The sequence below is a fragment of the Gopherus evgoodei genome, unplaced genomic scaffold, assembly GCF_007399415.2.
Source record: "Gopherus evgoodei ecotype Sinaloan lineage unplaced genomic scaffold, rGopEvg1_v1.p scaffold_34_arrow_ctg1, whole genome shotgun sequence".
Taxonomy (NCBI): Eukaryota; Metazoa; Chordata; order Testudines; family Testudinidae; genus Gopherus; species Gopherus evgoodei.
Window position 1 is genome coordinate 1,379,545 of NW_022060016.1, and position 21,251 is coordinate 1,400,795.

General features: G+C 51.7%; 1 protein-coding gene across 9 annotated transcripts in view; it reads left to right on the plus strand.

The window, feature by feature from the left end:
* The window catches only part of PAK4 (p21 (RAC1) activated kinase 4), a 101,103-nt gene that overhangs the window by 64,009 nt on the left and 15,843 nt on the right, over positions 1–21,251 (plus strand). For all 9 annotated transcript variants that reach the window (XM_030544410.1, XM_030544415.1, XM_030544412.1 and 6 more), the window contains one exon: positions 5,865–6,088. In XM_030544410.1, the coding sequence (XP_030400270.1) occupies positions 5,885–6,088 (204 nt within the window). In that variant the 5' untranslated portion in view covers positions 5,865–5,884. The remainder of the gene's footprint in view (positions 1–5,864; positions 6,089–21,251) is intronic.

A 21,251-nucleotide genomic window follows, 5' to 3' on the forward strand; every position in this document is an offset into this window, starting at 1 on the left:
GGACTCTCTCTCAGAGGCAGGAGAGCTCATGCTCTCTGATCTCTGCTCTAAGCAGTGCCAGAGAGGAGGACAGCTCTGTGATATTACAAGCAAGAGATTGCCTGTTAGGTCACTGCCAGATTTAGATTCACATTCCATAGCGGCTTGCCTGTGTGCTCTTCTCCTTGCATCTTAATTGTTAGAACTTCATTTTAATGGTTTTATTTTCTTCCTGGTTTAAATTTTAATATTCATCCAAAATCAGGGACAACTGGCAAGCAAGTAAGGCAGAACGCCTCAAGGTCGGGGATCCAGCCCCGGCTGTTCTGTTGGAAGAATAACAACCCAAGTACAAGCTATTTAATATTGGAAGCGGAGAGTAAATGAAGGAAGAAAACACAGGATCACTTTGACGGGGAATATATTTATCCTGTGCCTTTGAGATCTCAGGGCTCTAGAATAAGACGGGTCTTCTCTGTGCAGATCCAGAGCTGGCAGCCTTGGGATTCTGCTTCCATGTGAAAATGGGGAAGTGACTTGCCCAAGATAGCGCTGTGGGTTGGTGGTACAATTGCAAATGGAACCCAGTAACAAGCCCGATACGGGCTTCTAAGGGTCTGTCTTCACTGCAGAGTCAACTTGAGTTAGCTTAGCTCCAGGGAGAGCAGCCACACTCTGAAATAACACCTGAGTTGCTGTATACACACGGGTCCTGCACTCGTTTATATGTGGCACTAGGATTTCTGGGGGCGCATCCATCCCATGATTCTTAGCGCTGCAGAAAGCTGAGCCGAACCATGCATTCTCCCGCAGTGTGTTGTGTGTTTCTTCTGGGCATGTGGTGGGGATAGTGGGAAGGCACTGGGGGACCAGCAGCAGTCAAGTGGCGCTCGCAGAGTGGCTGTGTTAGCTGGCAGGCTGTGCCCACTCGGGCTCTAGCCTATACGCCTTCTCGGGCCAGCCAACCCAAGTTAACAGCGCTACCATGCGTGAGTGAAGGGCTACCTGCATTGGGATGGAAGCTGAGTTAAGGTCAACGCTCCCTGCAAACAAGCCCTAGTCAGCAATCACACATGTTCATTGCACAGCCTCCCTTGCCAGCCTTGGCAATGAAGCTGAGCCCTGAGTTGGATGGGTGACACTGAACTCCCCGGTCACCCCTGGCAGAGGTCCCTTCAGGTCACGGTTGGGTGGAGGAAGCTTGCGATGTCTTTTGCTGTGTACCTGCTCTCTAGATAAAGGCCTTCACTCTCAGGGGCTGTCAATCCAGCACCATTCACTGGAGCTAGCTTAATTAGGTAAAAATAAATGATTTATTTTTTCCTTTGGAAGGTTAATTAGTTTTACATTAGACAATGGAGCTGCATATGGTGGCTGGTTCCCATTAATTAAAAATGCTTAGTTTTAAGCAGAAAATTATGAGGTGAGGCGGGCCAGATTTTGTATCCTGCCGTATCAGCGCTGACTTGAGTTTTCTGGGTGCCCAGATTACATCGAGCGTGTGAGTGTGTGTGTGTGTGCACGCGTGCGAGCTCTCTCGGATTGCCCTGGCTGTTTTCTCCTACTGTTGGGTTTGGTTCTATTTCCCAGTTGATTCAGGGCTGCGTGAGTCATGCAGTCTCAATGCAAATAGCATCTAGTACTGGAGACAGATCTAATGAGAACGGTCTTGGTGTAATTGCTGGTCCAGTGCACCACCTAAGTGACCATACATCAGAATCCTCTGATGGCAGCATGTCTCCCATCTCTGGCACTTTCCATCTGAGGGTCTCAAAGTTCCTTACAAATAGGACAAACTTTGGCCTCCTAAGATGTCCAACCTAGAGGAGAATTATCCCTGTTCTGCAGACGGCTAAGCAAAGAAATGAGAGGCCAAGTGACTTCTTTAAAGCTGGCCTGCGAAGGGGTTGAAATTTTGGGTAGCCGGGACCTGGATTTCTAATGTGTTGGGGAGGCTGTTAGCTTGGGAGACCTGCTCTCATTCCAAGGAGGGTAGATAGAAGCACATTACCAAACTCCTAGTGCGCCGGCAGCAGGGTTTGCGCAAACACGTAATACGTGGCAGGCCAGCACGGGGCAGATTTACATGGCAGCTTGCTGCGAGCTGACAGACAAGCCCCAAGTCTCTCTCCGCCTCAGTTACCCATCTGATGATAGCACTGTCCTACCTCACAAGGGAGGCGTTGTGAGGATAAATGGGGAAGATTGTGGGCAGGTCAGGCACTACCATCATAAGATATTATGGATGGGGATATAAAAAGAAGCCATCCGGCTGCCTTTGTACCTCCATATAGCAGCATGAAAAGGGCACACTCCCTTTATTTAGATCAGTGGTTCTCAACCAGGGGTACACGTACCCCCAGGGGTGGGCAGAGGTCTTCTGAGGATGCATCAACTCCTCTAGATATTTGCCTGGCTTTACTACTGGCTACATAAAAAGCACTAGAGAAGTCAGTGCACACTAAAATTTCATAGACAATGACTTGTTTATTCTGCTCTATAGGCTAGACACTGAAACGTCAGTGCAATATTTATATTCCAATCTGTTCTAATTACATGGTTAAAAAGAGCGAGTCGGCCATTTGGCAGTAACAGTGGGACTGCGACACTTTTGTGTTACAACGTTTGATTTTGTAAGCAAGTTGTTTTTAAGTGAGGTGAAAGTTGGGGTATGCGAGCCAAACCCGACTCCTGAAGGGGTCCAGTCTGGAAAGGTTGAGAACCACCGATTTAGACCACCTGGAAGATCCCATGGTAAGCAGCGGGAGTAGAGCGTAGACCTAGGAGATGCTGTCTTTTTGTCACTATAGCACCTAGTGGCTCATCAGTGCTGGACATCGTGGACATGTGAATCGCAAAGGTGCTGTCCCAGCCCCGTAGTAACCCAGACAGACAGCCGTCCTCTCCTGGGTTAGGTGACATCTCTCTCCCCAGTGGGTGGCCGGGGAGAATGATCACTGCCCGGGACTTGTGTGCTGTGTTTGTTTAGTGTACCAGACAAAACAAGTTATTGGTTCCTCCCTTGTCCTGTATGGTGTCTGTGCTCATTTGCCTCCCAGAAACTTCCTACTAGTTTAGAACCACTCCTGAATCAAAACTGGTTTGGTGTGGTCTCTCAGGGCAGCTGGTACTGGGCAGCGTGGAGGAAACAGGAAGAAAGATTGTCTTGAGCTGTGCTGAGCCTTGAGTGGAGAACTGGTTAAACAAACCAGCCAACCCAGGAGGAAGGAATGAGCTGTGACATGTCAGCAAAGCAGAACAATTGAGATGGAGGTTCAGTGTGTCGCTGTGCAACGAGGTGACCTTTAAATGTCCGCACTGCTGTTCTTATTGGTGCCAGAAGTGTGTGTGTGGAGGGGTACTTAACAGAAATAGATACGCTCCCTCTCCTGAGAGAGTGAGCCTGTACAAACGACACGTGAGAGGGGGTTTCCAGGATTTGCCTCCAAATTAGGCTGACATTGGAAGGAAGTGAGAGAGTTTGAGGGGAAACTAACGAAGATGATGTCAAACATGCTTGGCATAAAGCTTTTTAGGTTGGCACCCAGGACAAGAAAGAGAAGCAGGTGGCTGTAGAGGTGAGGCCGTCGGAAGGTGAGAGGGTTTGAAGGTGGAAAGACACACTGGCAGGAATATTGTTCTGACCAGGAATGGCATATGAGAGATCCCAAAGGTGGAAGTGGTAGCAGGGACAGGATCAAGGTGAGAGATTTCACACTGTTCCTTCAGCATCAGCTGGTCCAGGGGTACAAGTGAGCAGCCAGGAGCCCTGAAAAGCTCCATGTTGCTTTGGATGTGTAGCAGTTGTCATGTGGCTGCATCATCTTGACTGTGGGATCAGGCAAATGGAGGGACCTTAAATGCGACTGTCTCTGGTGAGGATTGGCTTTGTTGCATCCTGTCTTTGGCAAACAATGCTGCCTTATCTGTCTGTGTGGGGATCAGAAACGTGTGCTGCTCTGTCTCGTAAATCTCTCTTTCTGAGCTTTGGCAGGACAGACATAGCACAGAAGGGCTGGATTTCTCCTGGGCATTTCCCATTCATCATCATCATCTGTCTTGTGCATGCAGCAGGCATCTCCGTCAAAGCAGAACCCTTCAGGCTGCTGAGATGTCTCATTCATGAAGCAGGAGCATGCTCGGGCTATGCTGCTCCCATCTGCCATGACACACATGCCATCTGCACAGCATGGCTGTGGTGGCTCAGTGGGTGGGGCTCGTCTCCATTTCTTCTAGCTGGCTAACCAGGTGCTGTGGGGATGAAGTCCTGGCGGTTTGTTTCCTGTCTCCATGTGAGACATTGACCTTTTTGGGTAAGGGTGTGGGGGAGGGTGTATAGGGATGGGAGATGAGACTGTCTCTAAGGCCATGAGCCACGCTGGAGAATTTTAGCTGGTTTGTCCCAGATATTCTGACTTATTAGGCGGAGTGGAGCCCAGTTAAATATCTCCTCCAAGCCTTGGAAGGAGCATGAGGACCAGTCCCATAATTGTCTCAGACCCTTGTGCAAACCAGATGTATAGATCTGTCTAGCAGGGGGATTCTGTGCAAGGAAACTTACTCCTCTCCCATGTCAGTGGTGGTTTTGTTTGCTCCCTTGTGCTCTGACAAGCACAACACAGCCACTTCTTGCCCCAAAGAGCTCACAATCTAAGGAAACTTGTATGCCTTACACTTTCCAAAGTGACTGGTTTTTGGGTGCCCAAGTTGGGGGAATCCTTTAAAGGAACCTGATCTTTGTCAGCAGCGCTTAGCTCCTGCCCCCTCGAATTCGGGCAGTATCTCAAGGTGGACACCCAAAAGAGCTAAATAATTTCTGGAAATGTGCCTATGGATCTGTTCTGGGAGATGTGGCGGTGGGGTAGTGCGGCAGCTAGATTGTTGCAAACACAGCAGCAAAATTGGAGACTGAGTAAAAATCCACCACTCACTCTTTTTAAACGAATGCGTGACTAGCTCCAGGCATTGGGAACGAGCGAGAGCCTTTTGCATCTGAGTTACCAGTTCAAATCCAGGCCATGACTGTAGTGACTAAAAGTTGTTTGTCATCTGCGGACACTTGGACCTGTGTGAAGTGAGTTGGTGAGTCTCCATCCGGTTCGTAGTGGACATGCATCCCCATCTCAAACCTCCCCTACAGCTGGTGCAAAGTGGCCACCCCTGGCTGGCCATCTCAGCAGAGGCCAAGAATTGAATGGGCCTTCACCATTGAGCTCACAAGGTACCCATCCCAGAATATGGTGGGGCAATGAGCTAAATCCATTCTCGACCTGATTGGGGGCCAAGTTATAACAACGTAGTGCTTAGGACTGTCCCTCAAACTCCTTTCTCAAGCACTAAAAATCAGTTTAGGCTATATATAAAAACCCAAGCAAACTCCCTCCTCCTCCGTCTAGTCTGTCCATACATAACTGGGGCAGTGGGAGTCAGGAAATCTGGGTTGTTGTCCCAGGTCTGCCACTGACCTCTGTGTAAACTTGGGCATGTCCATTCAGGTCTCTGGGTGTCTCAGTTGGCTGCTCTGGGGATAGTATTTAATAGCCTCTTGAGGCTTAATACTCAAATGCTTTGTGATGTTCTGATGGAGGATGTGAAAAGAGGTGGAAATTACCATCTCTGGTCTGTTGTGGAAGAGCATCCCTGTCCGGAAAGGGAGTTGGTAAAATGGTATCGAGGTGCGATGGGGTGACACAATTCTAAATCCCGTCTGATTGTATTTAGCTTGCCACATGGTCCCTGATGGGTGACTTGAGTATTCCACTATACAGTCACCTTCTCTTCTATAAAGGACCTTGATTTTTGTAGCCTTGCGTGATTCTCAGGCAGTTCCATAATGGTACATGCTCCCCTTCCTCCTTGATGGTTATTTTTCATTCCCCTCTCAGGTCTTTTAGCCAACGTCACCATGTTCAGCAAGAAGAAGAAACGCGTTGAGATCTCTGCTCCCTCAAACTTCGAGCACCGGGTCCACACTGGGTATGACCAACAAGAGCAGAAGTTCACCGGGCTGCCGAGGCAATGGCAGGGCATCATCGAGGAGTCGGCAAAGAGACCCAAGCCACTGGTGGATCCTGTGTACATCACGGCTATTCAGCATGGCTCGCAGAAGGTAGGTGGTCTGGTGAACCTTCACGTGGGGTCTGGTGTCTGCAAGAGCCAGGGGAGTTCTGGTGAATGAGGTCAGGTCGAGAGACACTATAGTCCCTCCTTTCCCTAACAGATCATTGGGCTCTATCTAGGGGTTCATACTTGTAACACAGGAATAACATCCCTACAGGGCCCAGGCACCTGCCCTCATAGCTTCAAGAAGTGCCATGTTGACAGCCCTGAAGGAGAAGGAAAGCTTGGCCAGGGGCAATTTGTTCTCTTCCTTTACATTCTTGGGGTCCCAGTTTGGCCAAGTAACATGGCAACTTGTTCTCCACAGCCCATTCAGCGTTTCTCCACCTCTCTCCTCAGGCTGCCAGCGAGGGTGAAGGTTTCAACAGCACCTTTATGTCCATGATGCCCTGCCTTCTTACTAGGAACAGGACTGACCCCCACCAAATCGCCTCTTGCTAGTCACCGAGAGCCTTCGGTGGTTCCCAACGTGGGTCGATTTAAGCTGTTAGGGCCAAAGGCTCTGTATTCCCTTCCCTGACCCACCTGGTCCTCCTAGTTCAATGGCGAGTTTAAAGATGTGTGAAGGGAAACACAAGTATTAAATGGCATTTACCCCTCTTGCATCTCACTCATTTCCCCTTTCCCAGTGCTTGTCTCTTCCATCATTCCTGTCCTTTAAACTTGGACTGTGGCCTGTCCGTTTGCTTCAGTCAAGAAGACCCAGCATCTGGAGATCGCTGCTGCTTCCCCCAACCCTAATTAATTCTTTCTAAACCTATCCAGGTGAACGTGTCAAAATGAAGCATTAGTCCTTAGCAAGGAGAACCTGCCAGCTGTGGTGGGGGCACGAAGGCTCTGGTATTTGGGTCCGCTAGTCTTCTGCTGTGCGTTTTCATGCACTTCTCCCCCAGGCGTATGATTGCTCATAAAACAGGAAAACCATTGAACTGGGTAAGGCACAGGAAGCAAGCAATTTAAAGGCCAGCCTGGGAACCAGAAATAGTGACATCTCTGACTCAAAGGTGTGTGTGGGAGGGATGGAGAAAGCTTTGTAGTCTTGAATCCCTCGGTTTCCAGGAGTATACGGAAGTCTTGCAATGCCTGGGGATTGCATCTCAAACCTGTGCGTGGGGAATTAGAAGTTCCCAAAGGTACACTGGAGAAGACTGATGGAGAGCCTGAAATGTCACGGAAGAGAATTTCCTATGGCGTATGGAACTCGATGTGCTACCAGTTCAATCCCTAATGATGAGATGGGTAGTTGGGGATGAGTGGGAATGCTGGGAGATAAGGGCCATTGTTGGCTAGTCGGTGCAGAGATGGACTGGGAGTCGGGGAGAGAAGTTGAGTCCCAGCTCTGCTACTGACTTGCTGCGTGACCTTGTACTAGTCACTTAAAGCTCTGTGCCTCAATTACAGGGAGGAGGCCTTAAAAAAAACAAAATGAGGGAGGTGGATCGACTCACCTATTTAAAGCACTTTAGATACACAGGTTAAAAAGTGCCGAGTTCCAGCAACGAGGGAGGTTGCTGGTAAAGACAAGCCTGTCATTTAACGCTTTTCTTGGTTTTGTTTAAACAGCCCTCTGCGTATATTCGTTACAGACGGCCAAACTGGTTTTTATGCTCTGCATGCACCTTCCCTTCAGCAGCAAATTGCAGGGAGTGTGATGTCCAAGTCGAAGCAAGGACTAGGGAGCTCAACAGATGTCAACGTCCCGCCTCAATGGAAGCTAGCTCCAGCTTGGAGGACAGAGAGTCTTGTGAGAGCATTAGCTGGGCTGTGAGAGACCCAAGTTCAATTCCTGCTCCGCCACAGCCGTCCTGTGTCATCTCTGTGCCTTGGTTTCACACTTGTAAAAGGGGTATCTTTGCAGATTCCTTTCTAGCAGGGTGTTGAGCATAAATGTTATAAATTGAGAGGGGCTCAGATATGGGGGTCAGAGGAGAACTATAGGCCGAAGTTCTCACTATTTCCAAGAAGTCCTTACTCAAAAGACGGCATGAGCTACCTTGCATTGCTTTGATATGACATGGTAGCTCCAAGTCCAGCGCCACTCAGGGACCCAGCGCTCAGGTATTCTCTCCAGCTGGTTGTGATCTTCCCAGGAGCAGCCCTCCCTTGGATAGTGCTTGGAAGTAGAATTGTTTTAAAACCAGAGGCGATTTCTGGGATCATTCATTAATTAAGTCGATGGGAACAGACAATGCTTAGCACCTTGCAGATTAGGCTTAGATGAATGAAGGCATGTTAATGGTATTAAATGGGACGCTTCCGGGAGGTACCCAGCATTGGCAGACACCTTGCTACTGCCTGTCCTGAGCGTGAGAGCTCACAGCACTTGGATAGGTTTATAGTGACAACACGTAAAAGTTCATTTAAGAAAGTCTAGAGATTCAAATGATCGCAAGTAGGAGGATTGGGAACAAATGTTTACAGAGAAACTAAAACTGTAACATGCATTCTAGAGCGTAGACCGGGGTAAGCAACCTATGGCCCGTGTGCAGAAGATGGCACGCAAGCTGGTTTTCAGTGGCACTCACACTGCCCGGGTCCTGGCCACCGGTCCGGGGAGCTCTGCATTTTAATTTAATTTTAAATGAAGCTTCTTAAACATTTTAAAAACCTTATTTACTTTACATACAGCAATAGTTTAGTTCTATATTATAGACTTAGAGACCTTCTAAAAAGGTTAAAATGTATTACTGGCACCGTGCGAAACCTTACATCAGAGTGAATAAGAGTAAATGAAGACTCGGCACAGCACTTCTGAAAGGTTGCTGACCCTTGGCCTGGATGTACTTAACAAGATACTCTGTCAAATGAAGTATTGCTCACGAGTGTTTTCCAGCCAGGCAGGCTGTGTTCCCTTTTCCACGACACAAGCGATGCTCAGCTTGACTCTTCGGGGAAGGATTCTGTGGGTCTCTTTGCAACCGCCGATATATCAAACCAGTCCTTTGATCTTCCTTCATAAATCAGGCACCGTCCTGCTGCGTTCCTTTCTCTAGATTCTACTGTCTCTTGTGGATTTAGCCATTTAGATTAGCTTGTGGCTTAATATGAAAATAGACTTGCATTGTGAGAGAGACAATGACTAGCCAGAGAGAAGCGTCTACTGTCCCCTGCCTGAACAGAACCTGAGGCATTTCACTACCTGGTAACCAGCCTTTAACATCAAGGCTCTAAGAACGTAACTTTTAGAATATTTGGTAACACACTTTACAATGGCTATGACAACTGGTGGGCTAACGGCTCTTGGTAGAGAGCTCGCGTGCCACCCTTGGGTGAATTGCTGTCCATTTATGGGCATTCCCTGAGTCAAGTATAACTCTCTGTGCTTATTAGCACCTAAAGAGGTTCCCGGCAGATACAGAATCCATTTCCAGTGATACCTTTCTCTTTCGGAAGCCAATGCTGCTCTTCCAGAAGTGGGAGGTTACAGCCGCTCGTCCAACCTGTGTCCCTTTTGCCCCCACCCTGACCTGCCTGAGCGCTCCAGCATTTTGTTCTTTTGGACACCTGCATCCTTCTGTGGTAAACACTTAAATGTAGCAGCAGCAGAAGTTTTGAAGTTAAAAAGAACTAGGTAAGTTCATGGAGGATAGGTGCATCGACGGTTATTAGCCAGGATGGGCAGGGATGGCGTCCCTGGCCTCTGTTTGCCAGAAGCTGGGAATGAGCGACAAGGGATGGATCACTTGATGATTCTGTTCATTCCCTCTGGGGCACCTGGCATTGGCCACCATCGGAAGACAGGATACTGGGCTAGATGGACCTTTGGTCTGACCCAGTCTGGCCGTTCTTGCATTCCTGCAGGGCTGGCCAGCCTCATTCCCTTGGCTCGTCCAGTGAATAATGCTGTGGTGGAGCTGCTCCAAATGCTCTGCGAGTCTTCTGCTCAAGCAGCTTTTCCAACAGCCCTCGGCCTCCCAGCACTGGCTGCATCCTAAGGACTGAAAACGGGAGCTCGTTCTAGCCTGGCTCGTAGGTCTCTGTGTCTGCGTGAGGTCGAGTAGCAATGAACCTTCTTCCATCCTCTCAGTCCTCCAAGCGCTTCGAGTGAGCCACAGACTCTGCGCAGGAATTGCACTGCCCGCGTTCAGCACCCGAGCGGAGTCCTGCGGCTGCTTTCTGTGTTACTGTGACACCTAGGAGACCTCCTTGGTGCTGTGCAAACAGAGCCAAAAGACAGTGCCTGCCCCGCGGAGCTTGCAATCTAAGGCAAGAGACAGACTGAGGAGCATGAGGAAACAATGAGACAGTCTTGGTCAGGATGACTGGCTGTGGGCTCAGTGCTGGGACCGCTGGGTTGATGGATTTGCATCACCGTCGCTGCTTTCCAATAGCTTTCAGGGCCCGCGAGTGGAAGGGGATCAAGTAATTCCCCAGTCCAACCAATTCTCCCTCCACCCGTCTCTGCAATTGATTCCCCTAGGGAGACTGTTTCAACAGGTGAATCCCCTCCCCCCCCTCGGTCACACCCTTGGCTCCGCAGTTCCCAGCGCTGGCTCAGCCAGTGCTGCAAGAGTCCAGCTCAGCGTGTGTGAAAACCCAGGCGCCAGCTTTCTTCTGCGCCGGTGGGTGCTCCCATGCCCGCTTCAGGTTGCTCAGCACATGGCAGGGTCAGGCCCGTGGAGGCGGACTGTGAAGCGAGCTCTGGTATAATCCCTCGCCCAGGTGTCATGGGCTGAGACCCAAGGTAGGGCGAGTGCCTCTCCCTGCTGGGGACGATCTGTACGGAATCCGTACCAGCAAACCAGAACCTGAAGGGCAAGCGGGATCTCTTTCCACACATAGGCGCTGACTCCGTGGGTGCTCCGGGGCTGGGGCACCCATGGGGAAAAATTGGTGGGTGCTGTGCACCCACCGGCAGCTCCTCTGCCCCAACTCGCCTCTGCCTCCTCCCCTGAGTGTGCTGCCGGGTCCTGCTTCTCCCCCCTCTCTCCCAGCGCTTGTGCCGCGAAACAGCTGTTTCACGCGGTAAGCCTGGGAAGCAGGGGGAGGAGGGAGGTGCTGTGCTTACAGGAGGAGGCGGGGCCAGGGCAGGGATTTGGGAACAGGTCCAATAGGGGCAGGGGGTGGAGTTAGGGCGGGGACTTTGGGGAAGGGGTGGAGTCGAAGCGGGCACGGGAGCACCCACCGGCGCAGAAGAAAGCTGGCGCCTGGGTTTTCACACACGCTCAGCTGGACTCTTGCAGCACTGGCTGAGCCAGCGCTGGGAACTGCGGAGCCAGGGGTGTGACCGAGGGGGGGGAGGGGTTTCACCTGTTGAAACAGTCTCCCTAGGGGAATCAATTGCAGAGACGGGTGGAGGGAGAATTGGTTGGACTGGGGAATTACTTGATCCCCTTCCACACCACACCCACCGGTACTAATTTGGCTCTGGCTCTGCGCCAGAGCCTTCTGCCTCTCTGATCTGCTGAGCTCAGCAGCATGGGAATCCGGAGGGGGACCGGTGTTTGCCCTGCATGAGTTGCTGTGGAAACAGGGGAAGAAAAAGCAGGGATTATGAGACACAAACAGGTTGAGCTGAGCTAGTTTTCTGGCGGAAGCGAAGATCTTTCCCTCCTCTCCTTCATTTAATGGGACTGAGTGGAAAATGGGAGTTGCAAGAGCCTGCCTTTCACTGAAATCCCTTTTTGGCTTTACGGGGGGCCCCTCCTCCCCGGGGTTAGCAGTGATCCCACCGCCTCAGTAGCATTGGAACATGATCTCTTTGTCCCCGGTTCAGCGGCCCTGACCTGGAAGGTCACCTGTGATTCCTGCCCTGCTAGCCTGCCGCTTAAATCAAGGAAAGTGGCCTGCGGTCTCCTGAAAAGGTAGCCGGTGGCTACCCCTTCTCTGTAACTGCGTGGACAGCGTTGCTCAGTGGGAGCTTATTACGCAGCCCCAGCCAACGAGTAACACAAGTCGGGCCAGCGCCAAGTACCAGCTGCTCTGGTGCGAGCGTTTCATTAGGGCTACACCGTAGGCCCGTATACGTGCTAGCGGGGTGCTCCTGACGAGTTTTGGATAGGGCCCTCAACCGGCACTGAAACTGGTGCCGCTTAGCGCAGGGATTCGAAAGGGGAAAGCAACAGGCGACCCATGGACTTGTGTGTCACCGAGCTCCATTCCCACACGCCCGCGGGAGCGCTGAGGGGGGAGGAGGGTGGGCAGTGGCTGTGCGGTGTTGGGCTCCACCAGCCAAGTCCGTCTCCTCCTGCCTCTCTCAGCAGCAGAACCCGCAGGGTGGCAGGAGTGGAATAGATCTATTGCAGAGCACCTCGCTACATGTGTGTGGCACAGGGGAGGAGCTATGGGACTCTTTCTGTCCTCTGGAGTATTGTCTTTCCGCTCCCAGGCGCCTTTGGAAATCCAGTTAAAACCTCACCCCCTGTGGAGCCCAAGTTTGCAAAAACATGCCCGGGTCGACGGGGGGCTAATGGTTTTTGTGGGTGCCCAACCAGAAGTTTAGTTTACACTTAAAACGTGTATTGGCCTAGCAACACCAGGTAGGTGCTCAACACTGCTGGAAAATGAGGGCCCTTTCACAGAGGCCCCAAATCCCCAATTACTTTAAAATTGTCTCTTGAGCCACCTGATGGAGACCCTCCTTCCTGAGGTCTCAGCAAAACCCTTGGATCAGTCCGATTTTTCTTTTACATTGTTGGGTCCTCTCCACCCCGTTTCCTTTCTCCTGCATCAGGCTGTGGGTGGTTTTCGTTTGTGGGCTGCAGGCATGAAAGCTCCCTCCTTCATCTGCTGCCGACTGGGCTAAAAATAAAGCCCCGTCCCAGACAGAAGAGGAAATAGCCCTGTTCTTTTTGGGTTGCAGAGGCTGCTCCATCTTGTAATTTTTGCAAAGAAAATTGCCAGTTACCATGCAGGAAGAGTGTTTTTCGTGGCACCCTGGGCTTCTTTCCAGGGCAGTGAACAGCCGCATGGAAAGCGGTGGGCATGACTGCTATATCTTGGTGGCTCTGTGGACTTGGGGAGTGTCGTGAATCTGCCCCCACTGAGATCTCTGCAGCCTCCTGGTCTGCTACGGCAGACCAGGGAAGCCCACCATAGATGACTGCTTTTCCCCATGTTTGACCGGTGTAGCTCTGCTGTGTCAGGCTCTGATCGCACGTGCTAAGCAAAGGCCTGCTGGGCCCACAGCACGGGGACGGGAGACCTCCAAGGAAGCTGACCCTAGGGATTGCAGGAAGTGGTGTCAGTGCATAAGGGAGCAACCTGTGGGAGTGTAATAGTAACTGGGGCTCCCCCCTCTGGCTTGGTGCTGACCCCAGTGGCTTGGAAGAGTCTTAAGGTTTTTTTAAATTTATTATTTATATTGTCATAGAGCTCCGGCATGGGCCAGGCACAAAATGGCTCTTAAACTCCCACCCCAGGGTGGCTGCATTTCAGTGGTGGATGAGGCACAAAGGATTGGGGACCAAAAGAGGATTGGGCCAAAAGAAATCTGATGAGGTTCAACAAGGACAAGTACAGAGTCCTGCACTTAGGAAGGAAGAATCCCATGCACTGCTACAGACTAGGGACCGAATGGCTAGGCAGTATTTCTGCAGAAAAGGACCTGGGGATTACAGAGGACGAGAAGCTGGATATGAGTCAGCAGTGTGCCCTTGTTGCCAAGTCATGGGCCGGTGACTTGACCAGGGCCGAGCAGTGGGTCAGTGGCAGAGCTGGCACTAGAATTCAGGTCTCCTGTTTCTGTTCTGCAGTCTGACCCTTAGATATGCTGCTGCCATATTCCCTTATAGGGCTGGGATTTGCAGCTTTCTTAAGTCTGTGACCAACAAATTAGCCAAAAACTTCTCCTGTGAGACCCACCATGTCCCACAATCCCTTGTACCCACAAAGCTTTGTGGGATTGGGTCACAGTATGACTTTTGGGTGTGTTGGAAGGACAAGGGGGGACTTTGTTTTTTTTCTCTTGCTGTAGCCCAGTATAACATGGTGAGGTGGCCTGTTTTAGGACCCTGCCTTGGAATGCCAGGGTTCTTCTGCCAAGTCACTTTAATGTCAGGTGCTAAACACTTCGTGAAGATGCCGGGCGTCTTGTTAGCTCCGGCCTAGGATATCAGTGGGTTGGTGTGTCCCTCTCTGAGACAGAGGGAACTAAGGGCAGGAACGTGGAAGTCCGGCAGGGAAAACCCTTGGAACAGCAGTCCTTTAGGGATGTTGCCTTTATTGTTAAAGATCAAGGCAAACTCCCTATTGAGGCTGAGTTTGGAGCAGGGTGTCTTTGTGCATGCTCAGTTCGGAGCAGCGTGGGAACTCCGCCTGTGTACACTTTGCTACAAATTCCCTTTTTCTGCCTCCTTTCTAGTTCTCGCCCTGCTGTATTCCTGCTTTGGGTCACACGTGTCTGCCAGAGCTGTATTCCTGTGCTGACAGTCAGTCTAGGCCGCAGACTTAACCATGCACTTGTCTGTCATGCCACCTTCAGCAGCTTTGTTCAGTAGCTGTGTGAAAGGCTGCCCTTCAGCTGGGGATGGGGTGTCCATAAACCTGATACCAGCCAGCAGGAGCCCAAATTCTATTACCGTGCCCACTAAGCCAGTCTGGTTGGAGCATTGATTTCCTCTGCCTCACCCCTACCTTTCCAGTGGTGTACATTTTCCATGTGCACCAGCAGGAAGCTCTGGTGCTGGCATTATGCGCTTACCCCTCCTCTGCTGGCTTAGAGGAGTGTGCATCCTCTTAACGAGGTGTGTGTGGGGGGCAATGACGTGCCCAAGGTTACGCCATTTTCAGCTTGGAAACTCGCAAGTCAGTGGCAGAATGCAGTTATGTCTTGGGAGTCCAGATTCCCAGTACTTTCTGCGTAACCTCTGGGTCTTCCACCCGCAGCATTGCTAGTTTATATTCTCACGGAGCCACATGAAAACTGGCTGATTGTATTTACAGAGCACAGGGTCACACGGCATCCCGGTTTGGCTCTCATTCAACTAGGCCTCTTTGGGTTTCCTCTGAACTTCTGGATTAGGTGTGAAGGGGCTTGGAATGCATTTGGTGATCTGCATTGAGCCGTCTCCCCCAAGAGGAATCGTAGAATATCAGGGTTGGAAGGGACCTCAGGAGGTATCTAGTCCAACCCCCTGCTCAAAGCAGGGCCAATCCCCAGACAGATTTTTGCCCAGATCCCTAAATGCCCCCCTCAAGGATTGAACTCACAGCCCTGAGTTTAGCAGGCCAATGCTCAAACCACTGAGCTATCACTCCCCCCAAAGGGAGGGAGAACCTGCCCACGTGAGGAAGCTGGGTGGATTTGTAGGCGCTGAAGAGTTGGATTCAGGTTAGCTTATGGGCTTGTTGATAAATGCACTTGAGTATTGTTTGGCTGAGTTCAACCTGCCCCGTTCCCGCATGGGATGTGGTGAGGCTGGCTCTGATGTAGTGGCCGATTGCTGACTATCTGTGGCCTCTGTTGCCTGTCTTCATGTACGAATTAACCACCTCACTCCCATCCTCAAAGAGCCCCCCACTCCACCCCCAACTCCCCTTCAGCGTTGGATCCGGTGGGAAATTGCCATCCTTGGGTGTTCATAAAATCCACCATGGACCTGCTCCAGTGCATCTTCACTCCTAGCCTCCCCTCTCTGCCCCTCCGTGCAGTCTCCCTGCTGGGGTACGGGAGAGCCTTCTCTGCAGCATCTGTGGGTCAGCTTCCCTGGACTCATCCTCTGCCTCACTTACTCCATCTTATTTGAAATCTGTTGGAAGCCTGTTAGCTCTGATTCTCCTCTGGCTTAAACTGGTGTCAATTGATAGTAACGCCTTGATTTCATGAGAGGTGCACTGGCTGCTTACTCCTATGAGTAGTGAGTTAGGGGTCTCCTGCTGATGTTTGCAGTTCAGTCATAGACTATAAGGCCAAAGGGGGGCTGAGATCAACTTGTCTGACCTCCCAAGCCAGAGACCTGCCCCAAATAATTCATGTTTGAACTGGAGCAGATCTCTTAGAAAAACAGCCATGATGGAGAGTCCACCACAAGCCTTGGTAAACTGTTCCAGTGGTTAACTACCCTCTCTGTTTAAAAAATGTGCACCTTATTTCTGGGCTGAATTTCTCGCTTCAACTCCGAGCCACTGGATCTTATTTACACCTTTGTCTGCAAGACTGAAGACCTCATTATCCATTTTTTGTCTCCCATATGTAGGCATGTGTAGACTGTGATCATGTCATTCTTTATCCTTTGTTAAGTTAACGAGATTGAGAGCTGAGAGTCTCACTACAAGGCTGGTTTTCCAGTCCTTGAAATCATTCTTGTGGTTCTTTGGCCCTCTTCAGTTTATTAATGTCCTTCTTGAATTGTGGATACCTGAACACACACTCCACCAGCAGTCACACCAGGGCCAAATACAGAGCTCCTATAACTTCCCTACTCCTGCTTGAGATTCCTCTTTCTACATCCCTTTTGGCCACAGTATCACCCTAGGAGCTCGTGTTCAGCCAATTATCCACTGTGTCCTCCAAGTCTAGTTCCGCTGATTGGTAGTGGGATTCATCATCATGGCATGTCCCAGAGGGCCAGAGTAGTCTGATTGCAAATCAAGCGCCCTCCTGGTTCGATCTCCAAGTAGGACCTTGAGGCAGCCTGACTGTCAGTTTGTCCATCATTGGCAGTCTTATCTGAAGCGTTTGGCACCTGTGTAACTGCTGGCCCCGTGGTGGCATTCCTCTGTAAACAAGCTCTGGAATTCCTCAGCTTCCATCCTGATCTGTCCGCACCAAGAGCGCCGGTGAAACTGAACAAGTGTTGCTGGAAGTTGTTGCGGGGTTTGGCTGTGGGTATCCTCGTTGCTAATCTTGTCCTGCACTTACCGTGGAGCGACAACGTCAATCCGGCGTTCCTTGGCTTTCCTCAGTGCCCACGGTTCACTGCTGTGCGATAGAGTTGGCATAACTGTGTGCGGTTGTGTAGGTCTGTGGCTTTGCAGCTCGGTATTACAGTGTCCCCACAGAGGCTGCTGACGGGCATGAAACATGACAGCAGCTGCTGCTCCTACATGAGCCTTCTCCACCCGTGCCATCAGATAGTGACGCTGTCGGATACTTGCCGGTAATCGTTAATATACAACACTATAAATGTCTGGCCTGCTGGGCCAGACGGATAATGGGTCTCTTCCCCACAGGGCCTTTGAGCAGAAGGCATTGGTGCAGGCAGAGTAGAATGTAGCTATTGAGAACTTGTTCAGCCGTTTGAGGTTGGCCAGGGAAGACCTACTTGAGACGGGGCAAAGGGCCAGGCATTTGGTCAGACTCGACTCTGTTCTTCATTGCCAGGGACCTCCTCTGAACCTTTCACCTCTGTTCCCCCAGCTGTCCACCAGACTGGGATCCGTCTGTTCACAGCGCAGCCCCTAGCTTGGCTGCCCCCTTGGTCAAATCTCCTTACTATGGTGAGAGAGTCTTCTTAGGCCCGCGGACACTTGAGGGGCAGGTTCTTCTTGCATCTGCATCCAAAGCCGCTTTCCCTGGCAGCGTGGGACTCGAGCTTTTGCAGACAGGGTTGCTTGGATGAGATTCAGCTGCTCTGGCCGGATTCTTTTCTGTCGGCCACTAGGCAGCCGTGCGCTCTGCGTGAAAGACGCTACACGGTATAAATCTCTGTGCTGTGCAAGCAGAGGCTTGGCGCAAACCCCTGCGTATTGATCTGGCTGGGGAGCAGCTTTGAGGATGGCCTGCAGTACTCTGGGAGTGCTGGCGACAGCGTGGCGGGGGACGGGAGGCGGATTGCCGCATTGCACTGCCATAGGGGCTTAAAAATAAACCCCGTTGTCATTCCATGTGTGACACCGCCCCCATAAATTACCCAGTGCTGTCAGTCACCCTCCCCCGTCCCCACCCCAGTTGCTGAAAGCAGGGCTGGGGGAGGAGAGGGCAGCCAGGAGCTGCCTGGGAGGGCCGTGGTGAGGACTGCAGCAGTGTGCAGTGAAGGCAGGAGCAGAAGGAGGGAGCAGGCACCTTTGCAGGACATGACTCCACCACGCTGATCCATTCCTTAAGTGCCTTTTGGATTCCGAGGCTATATAACCACTTGACTGGGATCTTGGGGAATATGATCTGTGTTACTAGAACTTAGAACCTCTCCCGTAACTTTGCCGCCTGTTCGGCACCATAGCAGAGGCAGGTACAGCCAGGATACTTGCAAGAAAAGACCGTACAAACTACAAATAGTCTCAATTTCTTTTGTGCCTCCCGCTTTGAGGTGGCACCTTCTTACTTTTCTGGAGACCAGCGGATCATCGCGGCCTGGGTCCGCCACTGAGTGTAGGACACTGGTCTTCCAGATATTTAGATTCACAAGGGAAGGAAGTCCTAGGTGATTGGATAGAGCAGGGTCTGTGATCGGACTCTCAAATATTCCTGGATTGAGGAGGACGTGGTTAAAGGTCAGGACACCTGCGTTCTATTCCCTGGGTGCCCTTGGGCAAGTCTCCTAATCTCGCTGTGCCTCACTTCCTAATCTAGAGAAAGGAGTGTCTGGCCTCAAAGCCTGTACTGTTTGAAAGGCTTTCCCAGGAGTTATCAGCACCAAGTGGGCTCACACGTGTGTTACAAGTTCAATAGTCACTGCATGAACTTCCAGTGATCCCAGAAGCCCTGGCATGGGCAGGTTTCTGGAGGACATGGGCCTCGAAGCATTAAACGGCCTAAATATATTCCACCCCTGCTCTGACTTCTCTGAAATGGAGTTCGAGACTTCCAACCAGTACCGGGGAGAAGGCAGAGTCCTGCGGAGAGCCTGCTGCAGCTGGATGTCGGCCAGCCTTCCCCTGGGGGAGAGAGCTGCTGCTGCCTCTGCACATTTTGTTAATAAGCATGTTTGTGGCTAAACAAAGGCCTCTCCGCACTCGCGTCCAAGACGCGAGCCAAGGCCATTAAATCAAATCCCCAGAGTCTGATGGGGCTCCAGCCCTGAGGCGGAGCGGCCCTCGGATCTTCCCTGATGAGTTGGGGATTTCTCTGGCAAGACTTATTCTGGTAGAAGGCCCGTTGACCTCGCTGCGGAGTCTTGCCCCGCAGACTTAGGCCTTGTATTGTGCAGCGTGTCTTCCTGTGCGCATGCAGGGTTTTGTGCGGTACAGAGATAGGGGGGAGACAGGGGTGTAGGCCAGGAAGAAGGGAGTTGTGTCCTTAGCTGAGACTTCAGATGGGAAGGCAAGGCAGAGAGATACAGGAAGGCCGCTCCTAGTAGCGGCTGCTGCAAGGAAGACGACTCTTGTGGCAAGGGGTTGGACCGCCTGGGGCTGGTGAAGCAGCTGCCTGTAGGAAGCAGAGTTGGAGACGGGCAGAGAGAAGGCCGAGCTAGCTGGAGCTTTGCAAAGAAGGGAGAGCAGCTTGGCACAGGGCAGCCCTGGGAGTTGGCTGCGGAGGCGTTTTGTGCTCCCTGGGACACAGGAGAGTGTAGAAGTGTAAACAAGCAACAGGGAGGGAGGCGCGAGGTTCTCTGCAGAGCAGCTTAAAACGCAGTTGCTGGGAGGCTTTTATAATCTGTGGTCCCAGGAATTCCTGGCCATGGGGCGTCTGGTGACTACAGTCCAAAGTGACTTTGTTTCTGGCGTGCAGTAACAATTCTTCGCATTCCTCTTCCCTCTGAGGGTCATCCAGGACTTGACGAATAGCTTCTCAGCACCCCTCTGTAACGAGCTGAGTGTCCCCATCCTGTAAACCCAGCTCTCTCACACGGGGTTAGGGTGATCAAGTGTCTCAATTTTTATAGGGACAGTCCCGATTTTTTTGGGTCTTTTTCCTATATAGGCTCCTATTATTCTCCCGCCCCCAGTCTCCCCCATCGCCTGTCCCGATTTTCCGCACTTGCTGTCTGGTCATTGTACACAGGCCACGCCGAGGCTCTGACTCCAGTCCCCTGCTCTAGCCACTAACGGAGCCAACATCTCAGCACGCCAGGCTGAGGCACAGTTGACAAGCAGGGGTGCAAGTGCTCTGCTCCAGCTTCTGCATTACTCTTCAGCTCCTCTCCCGCATCGGAGCGGCTGCTGACTGCAAGCCCTCGAAGCTGTCGGTGGGGTTCGGGCACCAGATGAGCCATTGTGGAGACGGCTCTGACCTGAGCTCAAACGTGGCTGGCGGTTGTATTAACTCTGTCTCCATTACAGACCCTGCTCGCCTCTTTGGCCCCGTGGATGGCGTTTCTCTCTCCTCTCCCTCTTCCTTTCCCTAACTAGCTTCCTGGTGAGGGTCCTAGTGTTGCCAGGACAGGTCCCTCTGCTGCAGCCGCTAGCAGGATGGCTTTGTTTGGGGTGACCTCGTGCCTGCGCTGCTGTGTTGTTTCTGTTTCGCTATCACCTGCAGCCCCGTTGTGCTGGACACCTCACGCAGAAGTATCTACAGCCCCTGCCACACATTGTGTATGGACCCAGTGATCTTTTCTCCTTTCTGCTGTAAAAGGTGGTCGGGGCTGTCCTGCTTCCTCCCGCAAGCCTGCTATCACATGACACCTGCTGCTGCCCCGCGATCCAGACCTGCGGCACCCCCTGCTCTTCCAGCCCTGGCTCCCACACAACTCTGCTGCGCCCTCAGGCGGAGCAGCCAAATGGCACTCGTTCTGAGTTACGTGGTGTCTGTGGGTTGTTTTGGTGACGTTTTCGATGTGCACCGTCGCAGTTCTTTTTGTCAGCAAACTACAAACACGCTCAGGTCGGGCCAGGAACAGGCTGCAGTTTTGTAACTGCTGCGTGTCCCTGCGTGATCAGACAGGCGAGCAAGCCCTTCCGTTTCATAACTGGGGGGTGCACAAACCCGCAGCCCATGCAAAGCATCTGCCTCTCCTGGCTGGAGTTGGTAAGACAGGGCAGCCAGGTGAGAAGGGGAGGACCGTGCCATCATCAGACACAGCTGGAGGAAAAGTCATGTCCTGCATAAATGGACAGAGATGACGCCATTTAGATAAAACATGTTCCCATAGGAGGTGGGGTTGGGAGTGTTAAACTCCTCAGGCTTTTCTAACCTGCAGAGAAGAGACATCAAGGAAAGATGTAAAATCCCCCAGCCTAGCTACGGACTGGCTTGGAGGCCAGCTCAGATCTGTCCCAGGTTAGCAGCGAGCTCTGCGGTGACTGCTGCCTGAGATGAGCTGGAGGGGATCTCCTCCCAGTCCATAGCAGGCACCATACCCATTAGCAGTGCTCTGCTGGCAGAGAGGCCAGGT